General features: G+C 42.8%; 1 protein-coding gene across 1 annotated transcript in view; it reads left to right on the plus strand.

Moving 5' to 3' along the window:
• Positions 1 to 14,375, plus strand: part of TENM4 (teneurin transmembrane protein 4) — a 1,193,139-nt gene that overhangs the window by 1,144,476 nt on the left and 34,288 nt on the right. Inside the window, exons 32-33 of the mRNA XM_085623238.1 lie at positions 6,259 to 6,555; positions 8,555 to 10,169. Coding sequence (XP_085479364.1) covers positions 6,259 to 6,555; positions 8,555 to 10,169 — 1,912 coding nt within the window. The remainder of the gene's footprint in view (positions 1 to 6,258; positions 6,556 to 8,554; positions 10,170 to 14,375) is intronic.

Consider the following 14,375-nt stretch of genomic DNA (forward strand, 5'->3'; position numbering starts at 1 on the left):
TCGTTGTATTGATTTGTGTCCCCTATGAGTATATTCTTAAATGTATTACCCTCTTTTAAAGACATTCTGCAGATTTTTGTTCCCTTAACTTATTCTTTACATTTTGATCTCTATAGCTCTTCCGACTGTTTTGCCCCGCATTAGACTATTCTTGATATTTTTGTCCCCTATGAGGTTAGTGTTCACAGTGTTGACCTAAGCTTCCATGTGTTTTGATGTGTAGCCCTATAGCGCCCATTGCAGAAACTACATCTCTGCACATCACTTATCCATTCACCTAACCTTTCCCCGCCGGAAGGATTGGGCAAGATTTGTTGACGCTGCTGCCATGTTGAATTCCTCTGGGTAATGGTGAATCAAGCAGAGGAGGCTACAGTTTGGAGTTTGGCAACGTAGACCATGAAAGAGAAAGGAACAGATAAGTCGCCAGCTTTTCCCTTACTCAGACCCCTTTATATGCGACAAGTTTCTTGAAATTTGCTTTTTTCCCACAACCCCAAGGGCGAGACTCTCTTGTACGTATTTCACGGGATGAGAATCGATCGCTGGGTGCTTTTCATGGTTTTGGGGGCGCTCGCCAGGCTCCCTTCCATGCAAGGTCTCGCAGGATACCCGTCCCATACATTAACTGATTATGGCACCTGCCAAATGTAAAGATGCCGCAGAGGGAGACCCCTTCCGTTGCCCCTGAGCATACCCGGTCAGGTCTCTAACCCTCTGGTCATTATATAAAAATAACAAAAAACAGAGGTGTCGTTATGGTTTGGGCGAGGAGATGCTCCATTGGCACCCTTTGCCCTCAGTTCCTCATGGCGACTGATTTGTTTTCATGGGTGGGTTCTTGATTATGAAGATTGGAACAGTGTGCCCCTTTTGCTGCTTTGTGCATCACTGCAAGTGCAGTCTGCATAGACTAAGATGCCTCTTCTGCATTGGCCTTGGATCACCACCTCTACTGGTGCTCCAAACTGTTACCTGGAATGACCCTTTTAACATGTGCCCAGATGCCTGTACTGTTTATGCCCCATTTGCTTTGCTAAACACTATGTAGAGGGTGCACAAACTCTGTAATGACCTGGCACAAACACCTTTACATCAGAGAGCTTTTGCACGTGACATTAGCCTGGATGTCTCAATGACCCCCAAGTTGTTAATGTAACATATGTGAGTCCATCCTAAACTTCTTTGCACAGTGTGCATATCCTAAAGTACAAATGCATAGTTTCTTACACCTGTCTTCTTCATACTCCACACACTTCAAACTTTCAATTACTTGCTGTATTTCTATACCCTTACAATCCTCAGCTGCTCGTGACCGCTTCTTACTAAGCAGTCTTTTTACTACTTTGTATCGCCATCTTACAGTGTGGATATTCGAGATGATCCACGACTCCTAACGCCGCACTTTCCACTTATGCCAGGGTTCTCCAAAGTCTGTCCTGAAGGGTCGGATCCATGCCAGATTTTTAAGATAACTACATTTGTCTAAATGGGGAAATGCTAAAAATCTGGCCTGGATCCGGCCCTCCAGGAGAACCCTGACTGATGCGATTCACAGCCCGGCTTGTCCTTACTCCAGACAGGAGCATCTCTACTCGCCCCATGAGCTCTTTCAGTGATTCTAGTCTCTGGGAAGTATGCTGCCTCTTCACTGTCTTTATGCGCTCTGATGAATACTTATCGTTTATTACATGCGGTCCCGTACAAAAGGCTAGCATTACAATCCATCACCGCGTTACTGTAATTTCTCCTGCTGTAATAATCGCCCTATGGTACTTACCACGGTGCTGTGGCCAGTGGCTAGAATTCCAGTATATAACGCATGAAACAAGTTTTTAAAAACCTCTTTGTAGATAAATTCAGTGGTTGTATGTCGTTACAACGCATTCCGTTGCAACGCATGCCTTTACCACGCATGCGTTACAACGGAATGCTATTTCCACGGATAACCTTTACCACGAATATTCCTTTACCACGCATACTTTTACAACGATTTTCGTTGTAAATTCATGCACGGTAATGGCATACTCTGGGTAAAGGTCATACCCCTCCCCTGTACCCTTGCATGACCCCCCCAGCCCGCAATCCTTATTATAATTACCCATGCCCGTTACCCTCAATATATATATATAGATATATATATAGATATATATATTCCCCTTACCTCTTCACGTCCCCTCCTCGATCTTCCTTGGTGAAGTCGTAAAGAGGAAGCGTCATTCCGTTTTCTCTAAAACGATGCCGATTGTCTCCACTTCCCGACCTTATAACAGGTACTGTACCCTTTTTTTTCTCTCACATTTTTTTTTATTTTTGGGGGAAGACCCCCCAAGCCCCCTTTTTCTAATTGTACTCTTTAACACACGTCTTCGCTGATATTAAAAAAGGACTGAACCGACGAAGATGAAGACGTTCCAGTGCAGTGCGTGGTAAAGACGGTCGTGGAAGGCATACGCGTTGTAAAGACGTTTACGTGGTAAGTGTACCGTTGTAAACGTAACGCGTAGAAAAGCCTTCGTGGTTAAGGATGTTTCCCAAATTCAGTGTGTCATTTCATTGCCTTAACTCAAGAGACCCCTGAGGGCCTAACAGTCCGAATGACTCCATTTGAGTCAAGGCACTAGTGAGCAAGAAGGATCATTGTTATGTTATGTTAACAGAGTTTATAACGCGTACAGCGCACACTGCCAACACTGTGCAATGAGCTTTACAATCGAGAATCAGCTCCCGACATCCACCCGCTTCATGGGAACCAGAGGTACCACCCTACCTTTTCTGTGTTGAACATAGCCGACGTCCATTTGAAAAACAGAAATTGGAATACTTAGTCTGTAAAAATAGTGATTAAAAAGCACGGTCAACGTAGATACTTTATATAAATCTCAGAAAACTAATTTCTCATCTCTTATAAAAATCGGTTACTTCACTATGACCCTACCCCTAGCTCATTTGGAGGCGAGTGTTCTGGTGGGCTCAAGTGCACGCTGAAGGTTTTGGAGGGAGATTGTAGGTGTTTTTAGAGTCTGTCTGTTTTTTGCAGACCTTGTTTACACATCTTACCTCCAGCATTGCCCAGATTGTCGGATTGCATCATCGACCCTGCCCTGCTGCTCATCTTCGGGGCTGGAGTGGTCCGATGCCCACGTTGTCAGATGTCAGCTTTACTTCTTAACTTGATCCTGTGCCAATCACTTTACTTCCTGTGCCGTTTATCCCTCCTCTGTCGAAATGATGGATATGTGGATGCAGACGGGATGCATAAACCTGGGCATTTGCATCCGTGGACCAGCGGTGTGCATAATAACTTGTCTCGCAGCCAAGTTTCAGGGGCTGCTTCCGTGCTCCGGCATACGAGAAAGGCGCCTCCTGCCCGACATAATAGGATTCTATTGAATTTCCAATATCCACCCTCTTGGGTCGCATCATTTTCATTTATGTTGAACAGAGCCATTAAATCTTTGCTTTTGCCAGGCTCCTTGTCGCCTGGAAAGGTCTTTCGTGCCAGAATGCCCCTTTTAAAGAGCGCTTTCCCATGTGTTAAAGCCATGTGGCCATACATTGCCCATCTTTAGGCGTTGCGTTGTTATATTTTCAACGCTCAAATTGTGTCCCCATCACATAATAAAAACAATCTCTGTTCATTGTCTCAAGCCGCATCATCACACAGACAGCTGCTGGCACCTTCGCCACATCTATTCTCATCGGGCTTCCAAGTGTATTGCAATGTTTTGGGGCTTTTGTTGAATGTTAAAGTTCCCAGGTTTTTTCATGAATTAATAATTTATAGTGCGCACAGCTACTCCGCCGAGTGTCCTGATGCTATAATCACTTTATATTATAATTGCATACAGATATAATATTAGTCATTTATTCTTCCACTATTCATTTTCAATCCAAATAACAGACTAACATATCCACCACTCAAATTAATTGCTTATTTCCCTATACTAATTCCCACTAATTCTGTTTGGGTTCCGGAGAAGCATGCTACTCGCAGAAAAAGGGCAGCAAGCGCTATATAAATGCAAACCTTTTCCCTCTTCTATCCCTCCACTATCCTTTGCAATCAAAATAACATACTAACATGTCCACCACTCAAATTACTTTCATATTACGCTATACTAATTCACCACTAATCCTCTATGGGTCCCGGAGTAGCGTGCTACTCGCTGAAAAAGTGATTTGACGCCTCATCAGGGGTAGTAAGCGCAATATAAATGCAATTGCAATTACAATACCATCTAATCTCCTTTATTATTAACATTAAATAGCCATAATCCAACACGACATCATACTTCCCATAGGTGTAATAAATATTAAGCTACACAGTGTGATCAGACTTGGCCTTCTAGGGTGCTCTCACCAATCCCAAATTCCCTAGCCAGCGCCATTCCCTACACATAGAAAGGTCTCTTTAGGTTTCCGGTCCAGCGGCTGCCGAATCCTGTATCTTCTCCCCACAGGCACCGCGCCATCAGCGAGATATCGGGTGCTGGACATCTGAAAGGTTCCTTCTCCTCTCCCCGTTCACATGGCCAAAGGCCTGATAATTGCTTGTGCACTCATCAATCAATCAGGGTTCTTGTAGAGCGCGGCTAATCACCTGTCGGGGTCCCAAGGCACAGGACAACCACATTGCTGCATTAGTCTCCTCATCCCTGTTAGCATGAACCCCTTGTGTCCTTTCAATGTGACACCAACTTCCTGATTCCAGCACCATGTCAGGGTGCCTAATGCTACAAGCAGAGCCCCCTACTCTCCGCTTACCTTTAATTTCTAGACCAGCTGTGCTGTTTTTTCTTAATTCCCCACAAACATATACCCCAGCCACAAACCTACGAGTCACTAAGCACGTTCTGTATCATGGACATCATTTAGGGGTCAAAGGTGTGACCCCTGGCTTGCCCCTTGCAACCAGTGGAGCAGGCTTTGCAACCCCTGCCTCGGAGGTGGCAAATTCAGTGCCAAGAACACACAGAGGCTCCGCGTTCCATATTTTCTGCCTGTTTTTCATTGTACTAATAGTGAATAATAATGTAATATTCACTATTAGTGTAATAAAAATGGAGCACACTTAGGACCTATGGTGGTAGCTGTGGGAAGTAAAAATGGTTGTAAATGTATGTTGTATGCATGTTTGTGGGCGAGAGTGGGGCGTGTTTAAGTGAGAGAGCATGCATATATGGTAGAAAATGTTTTTGCATGTGTGTGTGAGTGAACGTAAGAGTCAAGTGACAAGTAGTGAGTGAGATTGCGTGAAATTGATGCCCAGAATGACTATTCTTCGATACAACTCAACACTGCACCAAAGTTGCTGCGCTGCCTTGCGTCAGAGAGGGTGCATTTGTTATCTCCCAGTGCGCTGGTATGCTTTGGGCATCCATGCGCCAATGCCCATACACTTGTGCCAGAGCGCAAGGTGTGTGCATTCTCTGAAGCATAGGTTTCCTACTAGAAAGGGGTCCCTTCCAGTACAAAAACTATGCTTTAAAGCATTTCTGACTTTGTATGTATGCTGTCAAATACAGCACACATGCAAAGATGGAAAAACGGGATGTAATGAAAATAATTCTCCTCATTATGCCTGCCTCAAGGAGGCATAAGATTTTGGTGCTAATTCTTCTCTACCAATGTTTGTAGATAGGGACTTGCGTTAAAACCCATGGGTGGTTGCATGGGAACTCCCATGCTCCATCCATGGAACGCCCCCTTGGTAAAAATGATGCACAGCAGCTCACAGCGCAACTTTGTGTTATTTTGTGATACTATCCAATGCACATCCTCAATTGCTGTGATGTTAGGTCATGTGAAATGCCTTCCTAGGAAATACCAAGGTCAGGGATCGTATGATGTCACTTCCTGTCAAGTCATTGAGGTCAAAGTCTACGTGATGTCACTTCTGCTACTCCTGGCATTTTGGTGAATTGACGCCCATGTTCTGTATGTAAAATTAAGCGAGAAAATCAATGTGTTGTTTAAAAAAAAAAAAAATACTTGGCAAGGGCGTACGTAAGCTATTTATGTTGAGATGTATAGAGATATCTGCCGAAGTCCACTGTTCTTTTAGAGTTGAGGGTTGATACCAAGAAGTTGACACAGGGAATGTAGCAGTCTGCTTTCTTGGCACAGAGAAGACATGGGTGATTTAGAAGTGGGGGCCAGAAAAGTCTAAGGATTATGTGAAGTTGCAGTAAGACTGTGTGGGTTATCTAACAACCAAAGATGTTTCTTGCTCATGTGTCACTAATCTTTCCCTAGGTCCACAACAGGAACCTGTTATCGATTGACTTTGATCGTGTTACAAGAACTGAGAAGATCTACGATGACCATCGTAAATTCACTCTGCGTGTTCTCTACGACCAGGCTGGAAGACCCAGCCTCTGGTCTCCCAGCAGCAGGTTAAATGGTGTCAACGTGACCTACTCCTCAGGTGGGCACGTGGCAGGAATCCAGAGGGGCACCATGTCCGAGAGGATGGAGTATGACCAGGCGGGTCGCATCATATCCAGGATCTTTGCAGATGGGAAGGCATGGAGTTACACTTACTTAGAGAAGGTACGTCTTCTATATCACACTGTATCAGCACTTGCCATGATAAGGTCTGGATGGAAGGAAGAGTTATGTATTTTAATTGAGCTGTCTGGTTGAACATAGAAGCCGTAAATCCGTTTCAGCACTCACTAGGTGAAAACGCTCCCTTCTTTTTTCACTTTATCCCTGGGGAATGACTGTCCTATAGTAATTTTTCTAACTTGAAATAAAGCAAAGATTGGTGAACCAAGCTGTTCTCTTGCGAGACACGCATGCCAAGTACATGCTATCCTGTCCTGCCGCTTTATTTTCTCAAAATGTCCCCATGGATGTTGATTCACAAAAATGACCGGGATAGAGAAGGTGACCTCATTCACCTCTTGGCCCACAGTGGCATCACAGGGTTGACCTCCTATCTCCATTTTAACTTCTCAACCACCTCGAATTTACTGCTGAGGTGCCAAGGGAGAGGGCAAGGAATGAAAACTACACATACCAAACATGGCTCAATAAGCCATCCTCACCTTATGTTCTTGTGGCTGCCTTCCTGTTCCCTGAGACCACGGTAGCAAGGGCATTGCAGGGGACAACTTAGAGGAAGCGGCTGCTACCATGGGCTACCACTAAAAGCCGTCCATGCAGTTCCTCTACTCTCCCCACGTTTTCTGTCCCTTGTTCTCTTTCAGTGCTAAAGCACCATCTTATTGCATAGCCTCTGCCAACTGTCTTGTGTTGCATTGCATCAACAGTTGCATTCTCCTAAAGGGAATGCTGGGGTTGCCAGTCAATTTCAAAGATATTTGTGAATAGTTAGGTTTGTGGTGATGATATTGCCGTGATCTATGCCTTCGTGGATTTCAAAAGTCAGCATTTCTCATAGAATTATGAAGAATTGTGCATGATCAATTATAAACTATTGTGTCAACCTGATGGGTGTCCATCTGCAATGCCAAAATGCCTCCAGGGGGGCTTCTGTATAGGGATCCAGAGCACAGCCTTGTATATTTGAACACTTTTTATTTATCAAGATTGTAAGTCGATGTCAACCGGAGAAGCATTGTGCCAGGCTCTGCCTCCTGCTTCCACTGCTCCACCCGGGTTTTATGCCAGGAGCCTCCCGCCCTCTCAACATACAACCCAGCAATACATAATAGCACAGCAGAGATGGACACTGGCTAACGCTTGTAGCAGTGATCTCTGCTCCGTACACCGCAACCAACTAAGAGTTTGGTCTCACAGTGTCTTTATGTGCTTTTTCTGTCTTTTGATTTCTGTGTAAAAATATCAACATTCCTGAAAATACACCTGGAGAGTGAACGCTGCAGAAGTCAGGGCTGCTGTAATTTGCTGAACAGGGCCATGTGTTTGTCACAGAGTGGCCCTTTTGGACTTGTAACTGAGAAGATTGTGATAAATGGCAGAATATCCCCCTTAAAATTCATCTGGGAGGCGTCTGTTGGGTTATTTAACAGTGTGAGGACTGGGGAGCGAAATTCCCTGTCCATGGTATGGTTGCCAGCAGTTGTGAGGGCGTAGGAGGCAAGCATTTGCTTTAGTGAGTCATCAGGAACATAGACAGAATTTCTAACTAAAAAATTAGCAATGGTCAGTGTGGACCACTATCCTCCATTTTGTTGACTCGTCAGTGTTGGTCCCCATGCACCGGAGTCGTACCAGATTTTCAGGATCACCACTGCCTAGCTAAAATAATCCACAATTGATGCATTGCATGTTGATGTGTCTAATTTTAGTAACATTGCTATGACTTTTTGTATGTTTTAATGTGAACAATGATGTTATGGTATCTTAAGCAATTTGGTGCTACTATAAGTGATTTGTACTAACTTCCTCATTAACAACCACAGCAATGTCTCTTTGCTTCATGAGGTTTGTTTGACTTCTGGGAACCATTGTGGCACAAGCTTATTATGTGGCCCCCTTTAAATTAACAATGCACCACTTATAATTATTTTAGAAAGAGCATTTCCAGAAAATTAATGAAATTTATGTTTTTCTTCTACAGTCGATGGTGCTGCTGCTTCACAGCCAGAGACAGTACATCTTCGAGTTCGACAAAAATGATCGGCTTTTGTCGGTGACCATGCCCAACGTAGCCCGACAAACACTGGAGACCATTCGATCCATTGGTTACTACAGAAACATCTACCGGCCCCCAGAGGGCAATGCCTCAGTCATACAAGATTTCTCAGAGGAGGGGCAACTCCTTCACACTCTCTACTTGGGAACTGGGCGGCGCATTATCTACAAGTATGGAAAGTTGTCTAAACTAGCAGAGATCCTGTATGACACCACAAAAATTGGATTCACCTACGATGAGACGGCCGGAATGCTGAAGACAGTGAATTTGCAGAATGAGGGCTTCATGTGTACAATCCGCTACCGGCAGATCGGGCCGCTCATCGACCGGCAGATCTTCCGCTTTACAGAGGAAGGCATGGTTAACGCACGCTTTGACTACAACTATGACAACAGTTTCAGGGTCACCAGTATGCAGGCTGTGATTAACGAGACACCCTTACCCATAGACCTCTACAAGTATGATGATGTCTCAGGAAAAACTGAACAGTTTGGAAAATTTGGTGTTATTTACTATGACATCAACCAAATCATCACAACTGCGGTTATGACTCACACAAAGCACTTTGATACCTATGGGCGCGTGAAGGAAGTGCAGTACGATATTTTCAGATCGCTCATGTACTGGATGACTGTGCAGTATGACAATATGGGAAGGGTGGTGAAAAAAGAACTGAAGGTGGGTCCGTACGCAAACACCACCAGGTACTTCTATGAATATGATGCTGACGGACAGCTACAGACTGTGTCCATCAACGACAAACCACTGTGGCGATATAGTTATGACCTAAATGGAAACCTTCACTTACTGAGCCCTGGCAACAGTGCTCGGCTTACTCCACTACGATATGATCTGCGGGACAGGATTACGCGTTTGGGGGATGTTCAGTACAAAATAGACGATGATGGATTTCTTAAACAAAAGGGCAACGACTTCTTTGAGTACAGCTCAGCCGGTCTCCTCATCAAAGCATACAACAAAGTAAGCGGATGGAGTGTGAAATATCGGTACGATGGACTGGGCAGGAGAGTGTCAAGAAAAACCAACTATGGCCATCACTTGCAGTTCTTCTACGCTGACCTTGCAAACCCCACAAGGATTACCCACTTCTACAACCATTCGAGCTCCGAGATTGCTTCGCTCTACTACGATCTGCAGGGTCACCTCTTTGCAATGGAGCTTAGCAGTGGCGATGAGTTCTACATAGCATGCGACAACATCGGAACACCTCTAGCTGTCTTCAGTGGTACAGGCCTCATGATTAAACAAATCTTGTACACAGCCTATGGGGAGATCTACACGGACACAAACCCCGGCTTTCAGATCATCATCGGATACCATGGAGGTCTGTACGATCCGCTCACCAAGCTCCTCCACATGGGGCGCAGAGAGTATGACGTGATGGCCGGGCGCTGGACAAATCCTGACCATGACCTGTGGAAGCGTCTGAGTAGTAGTAATATAATGCCGTTCAATCTCTACATGTTCAAAAGTAACAACCCCATCAGCAGCGCCCAGGACACCAAATGCTACATGACAGGTAAGACCGGCGTGCTTAAAAACGCTAAACTAGCCATTTGCAACTTTGCCATCCTCATGTCCCTGCAAGATGAGCCGCAGTGGACCCTGTTGCTGCTTATAATCTAGCACAGTGGCAGCTGGTAAGTTGAGGAGGGAGGGGGCCGGACCGGACACACGCACACATACACATTCACAGCCATGCATATGATGCAGCGTGGAATACTAAATCCCTCTTTACGTCAGACCATAGATCTCTACAATCACATTCATTCATTCATTCACTGGTGGGGCCCATAACACCAACATTCATTCCCTATAGATCTATAGTACTTAAGAGGTGATTCTCCCTCCATACGCTGTAATGAGAGGAAATACACGAAATCCCTAATGAGCAATGAGTTCACCTATTCTTCCCTACCTCACCAGGATCTAAATCATTAACCTAGTAATTCCTCCCATGGATAGGCCATGGATCAGCTTAGTTGCTGAGTGAAGTGACACCTAATTCTCTAAACTTTATACATCAATACATTTTTTAAATAACAACCCGACACAGTTCTTATAATTAATGTAAGAATTTATCTAAAATAAATGCATGGAAAAGTCATTAGTTATTCAGTTTCGCATTATCATATTTACCTATTCTGGCTAAATGTCGTCCTCTAAGTCAAATTCAGATCTCTTGTCTCTTTGCCCATAAAGCGATCAATCAGTTCATAAAGTAATTGGGCATCTGATCAGTCCGTCAGAGTCTCGGGCAAACAGCTGTCCTGCAGTATCACCGTCCTCTCCGTCAGCATAACGTCAGGAAATTTGGAAAAAAACGTACAACCTCTCTATTCTATGGGTTTTTATAATGAATTCAACGACAAAATTGTTACAACATATGTCTTAAACACATTTGATTGGTCGATCCATGATCACCCTTCCTGATTCCCAGGCGCATAATGTTTCCTTAGATATAGTTCCATATTCCTTTGGTAATTTGTATCATTCTTTTTGTCCATTCAGGGCATCTGGCTCTCAGCCCGGTGTGACCTTGGGTGGCACCGTCTGTTTGGGGTCAATCACAGGCTGCTGTTGCAAGTAGCGACGCATGCGTACTTCACCCAGTGACTTCATCATATCGTCAGTCTGTCAAATAGGGATGGCAGCCATTTTGTGGCCACTCCGGAAAGGTCAACTTAAGCAAAGGAACACAAAAACGTAATTAATACATGGAAATGACTATTAAAATGTTATTCCCTCACTAAACCCCTTATGTGTGTGTATTTATCTAGCAAAAACAACACTTATTGCGGATTATATTCACATATAAAAGCACAAATCACCAAAATACATCACAAAAGCAACATATAACATGCAAATTCTAATTATCTATCATTAGTATGCGTACAAAATTCAGTTTACATATTAATTAAGCCATGCAAATGCATTCCCACGTGTGTTTTCTTAAATTTAGTAATGTTGGTCAATCGTACACAGCAAACCATTAATACTATTATTATTAAACAGTTATTCGTTTTAATTCAAACCAAAAGAATGGAGGGGTATATAATTTTTAAGGAAAAACCCACTACAGCAATCCCCCCTTTGGTGATTTTATCACTACACTGCACCCAAATTTAAACCCTTTTACGGAAATCTCGAAATGTCTTCTTGTTCATAGCTCATAACTCAGTTTCTCCATATTCATCTTTTTGCCTTTTTATACATACTTTCTTTCCACTCTTCTAATGTTATCTCTTCTAAATCCCTTTCAGGATCCTTTTATTTTCTTTTTAGTTTTTCTCTTTTTGTTTTATTCTTTATTTTCTTAATTTTGCAACACATACACCCTAATCTTAAAACTAATAATGCAACAATCACACATGTTAATGGAAACAAAATTTTACCTATAAATGTACTACCTATTTTAGTTAAGAAGTTCTTAATAGCAGCTATTTTCTTTCCCATTCTTGTCCATACATCTTCAACCTCCAGTGGTACAATTTCATCATGCAATTCAGTAATATTTTTGATGTAGACTTTTAGACCTTTACTTTCGTCTGGAATGTAAGTGCAACAATTTTGAACTTTCAGCATTCCACAGACTCCACCCTCTTTTGCCAATAATATATCAAGGGCAAGTCGATTTTGCATCACCATAGCATGCATGGCAGCCATTTCAGTATTTACCAATAAGAATCCATTAACGGTGCTTGTAGACAAGCGATCCACTACTGTAGATAATTTTCTAATTTTGTTAGCATTCAGAGATATTCCCACTGCTGGTATCAATGCACCAAAGATGTCACCCACAATTTCTGCCCAAGATTCTCTCCTTCTACGCACTAAATGACTATTTAAACTATGTACACCTTCTTCTCTGTCCATGTGAAAGATCTTTGGAAATACCAGGCCTACATAACATGTGCCATACCAATGGTCTGGAAAACGATAATATGCCCTGTTCCCACAGATAAAATATAGTCCAGGAAATACTGGATCTCTTCCACCTTTAAATCCCCATCCACCCATGATTCGGTATGTATCATGGCACTCACTATTACCTACAAAAAGATTATCATATGCAGTTTGATTCCTTCTTATACAAAATTTCCCTTTCTGAGGCCTATCTAGAGCTATCATTGGTGTAGACTCTCCTTTTATCAAATGTTTTTCCATTTCTATGTCCCAAGCTGTTTTCTCAACCTTTCCTTCTGATGCCCTTTTGTGCATCTTGTGCCTTCTTTCCTCAACCATATTCAAATATGTATTTTCTTCTTTCTGTAAACTGCATGTCAAATTATATTTAAACACAGCTTCTAATGTTAGTTCACTAGAAAAATTCACCTAATACCTTAGCAGGTTTTACCTTGTTTAACTTATTATTAGCAGGCACTAATGCAAAAATGTTGTCTACATCTGAAAAATAATACTCTAATTTCCCTGTCTGATCAAATAAACTAGCTATTACACTACATGTTATTCCATAAGTAGCTGGAAGGTGATGATAGTCACTCCCTCTGCCACAGAAGCAGGTAACTGCATGCAAACGTAGCAGTCCCTTATGTCCATAGTCTTTACATATTCATACAACAATTTTGAAAATACATTATTAGAAAAATCATTAATAGACCTATCTTTATGCAAGTGAATGTTTGTTTCTACAGTCGGTACTACCTTTGAAATTTTACCTATGTTAGTTTTGTTTTCACCATGTCCTTCTATTGTATCTTTAAATGAGATCACAAGAGCTAGGATGCTCCATACAAGCATTAATAATCCTGTACTACCGCAACATGTTTTACACCATCTTTTCATGAATGTACATCTACTTTTACTACCATCTATGTTAGCCATCTTTACTAAAATGGACCGTGTCTTTCGACTTAGCCTCTTTTACTTTACGACTAGTTTCTAAACCAAAGCTTCTAAGCTTCTACGTGGTTCTACTAGTTTCTACTTTTTTCTCTTTTCTTATTGTTTTCCACATCAACAGCTTCTTTGTTTATTCAGTTTGGCATCTCATCGTCCTTTGCCTCCTTCTCCCAATCAGGATACAGAATCGCCTGAATCTCCGCTTCTTCTTCTCCAATGTCAGACAAGAGAACTCTCAGGATTTCTGATTCCTCTTCTTCTTTAACCACTTTCAGTAAAGCCTCCTCTGGATTTCCTTGACTATCTGCCTCTTGGGGTTCTTCAGGCAGGGCCACATACATCCATTCTGGCGACTTATACTTCTGGTTAGGTTTTCTTGTCCTTCCGGACTCTCTTGTTACAATTGCTTCTTCTTCTTTTGATTTCTCCTGACTCGTGACTTCATTCACCTGTTCAGCTCTTGGTGATTTCACTCGAGTCAACCGATATCTCAGTCTCTTTATTTTGTTCGGCCAAAATTCGGGTTTTACAGTTCTTTTCAATTTACTTTCTTTAACATTCTTTTCATTCTTTTCATTTCTCCAAGCTCTTTTTCTCAGAACTCGACCTTCAGGTACTTCGTTCACATTCTCTTCTGACTTTGTCCCAACTTGCTTTTCCTTTTCAACAGTCTCTTTTTCCACCACTTGTTCTGGTTTCCCTACTTCTGTCCCTCCTCGGGTCTCCGACACGCAATCTTCCTGCTGGCTACTTGTCCCTTCACCTAGCTGGATGTTGCAGTTCCCTACACCTCCTCGGGGGTCTTCCGCAATCTGTCCCTCTCTCTCTGTACCTGTCCCTTCTTCACTCAGCTCTATTAGTT

The sequence above is a fragment of the Triturus cristatus genome, chromosome 8 (genome assembly GCF_964204655.1).
Source record: "Triturus cristatus chromosome 8, aTriCri1.1, whole genome shotgun sequence".
NCBI lineage: Eukaryota > Metazoa > Chordata > Amphibia > Caudata > Salamandridae > Triturus > Triturus cristatus.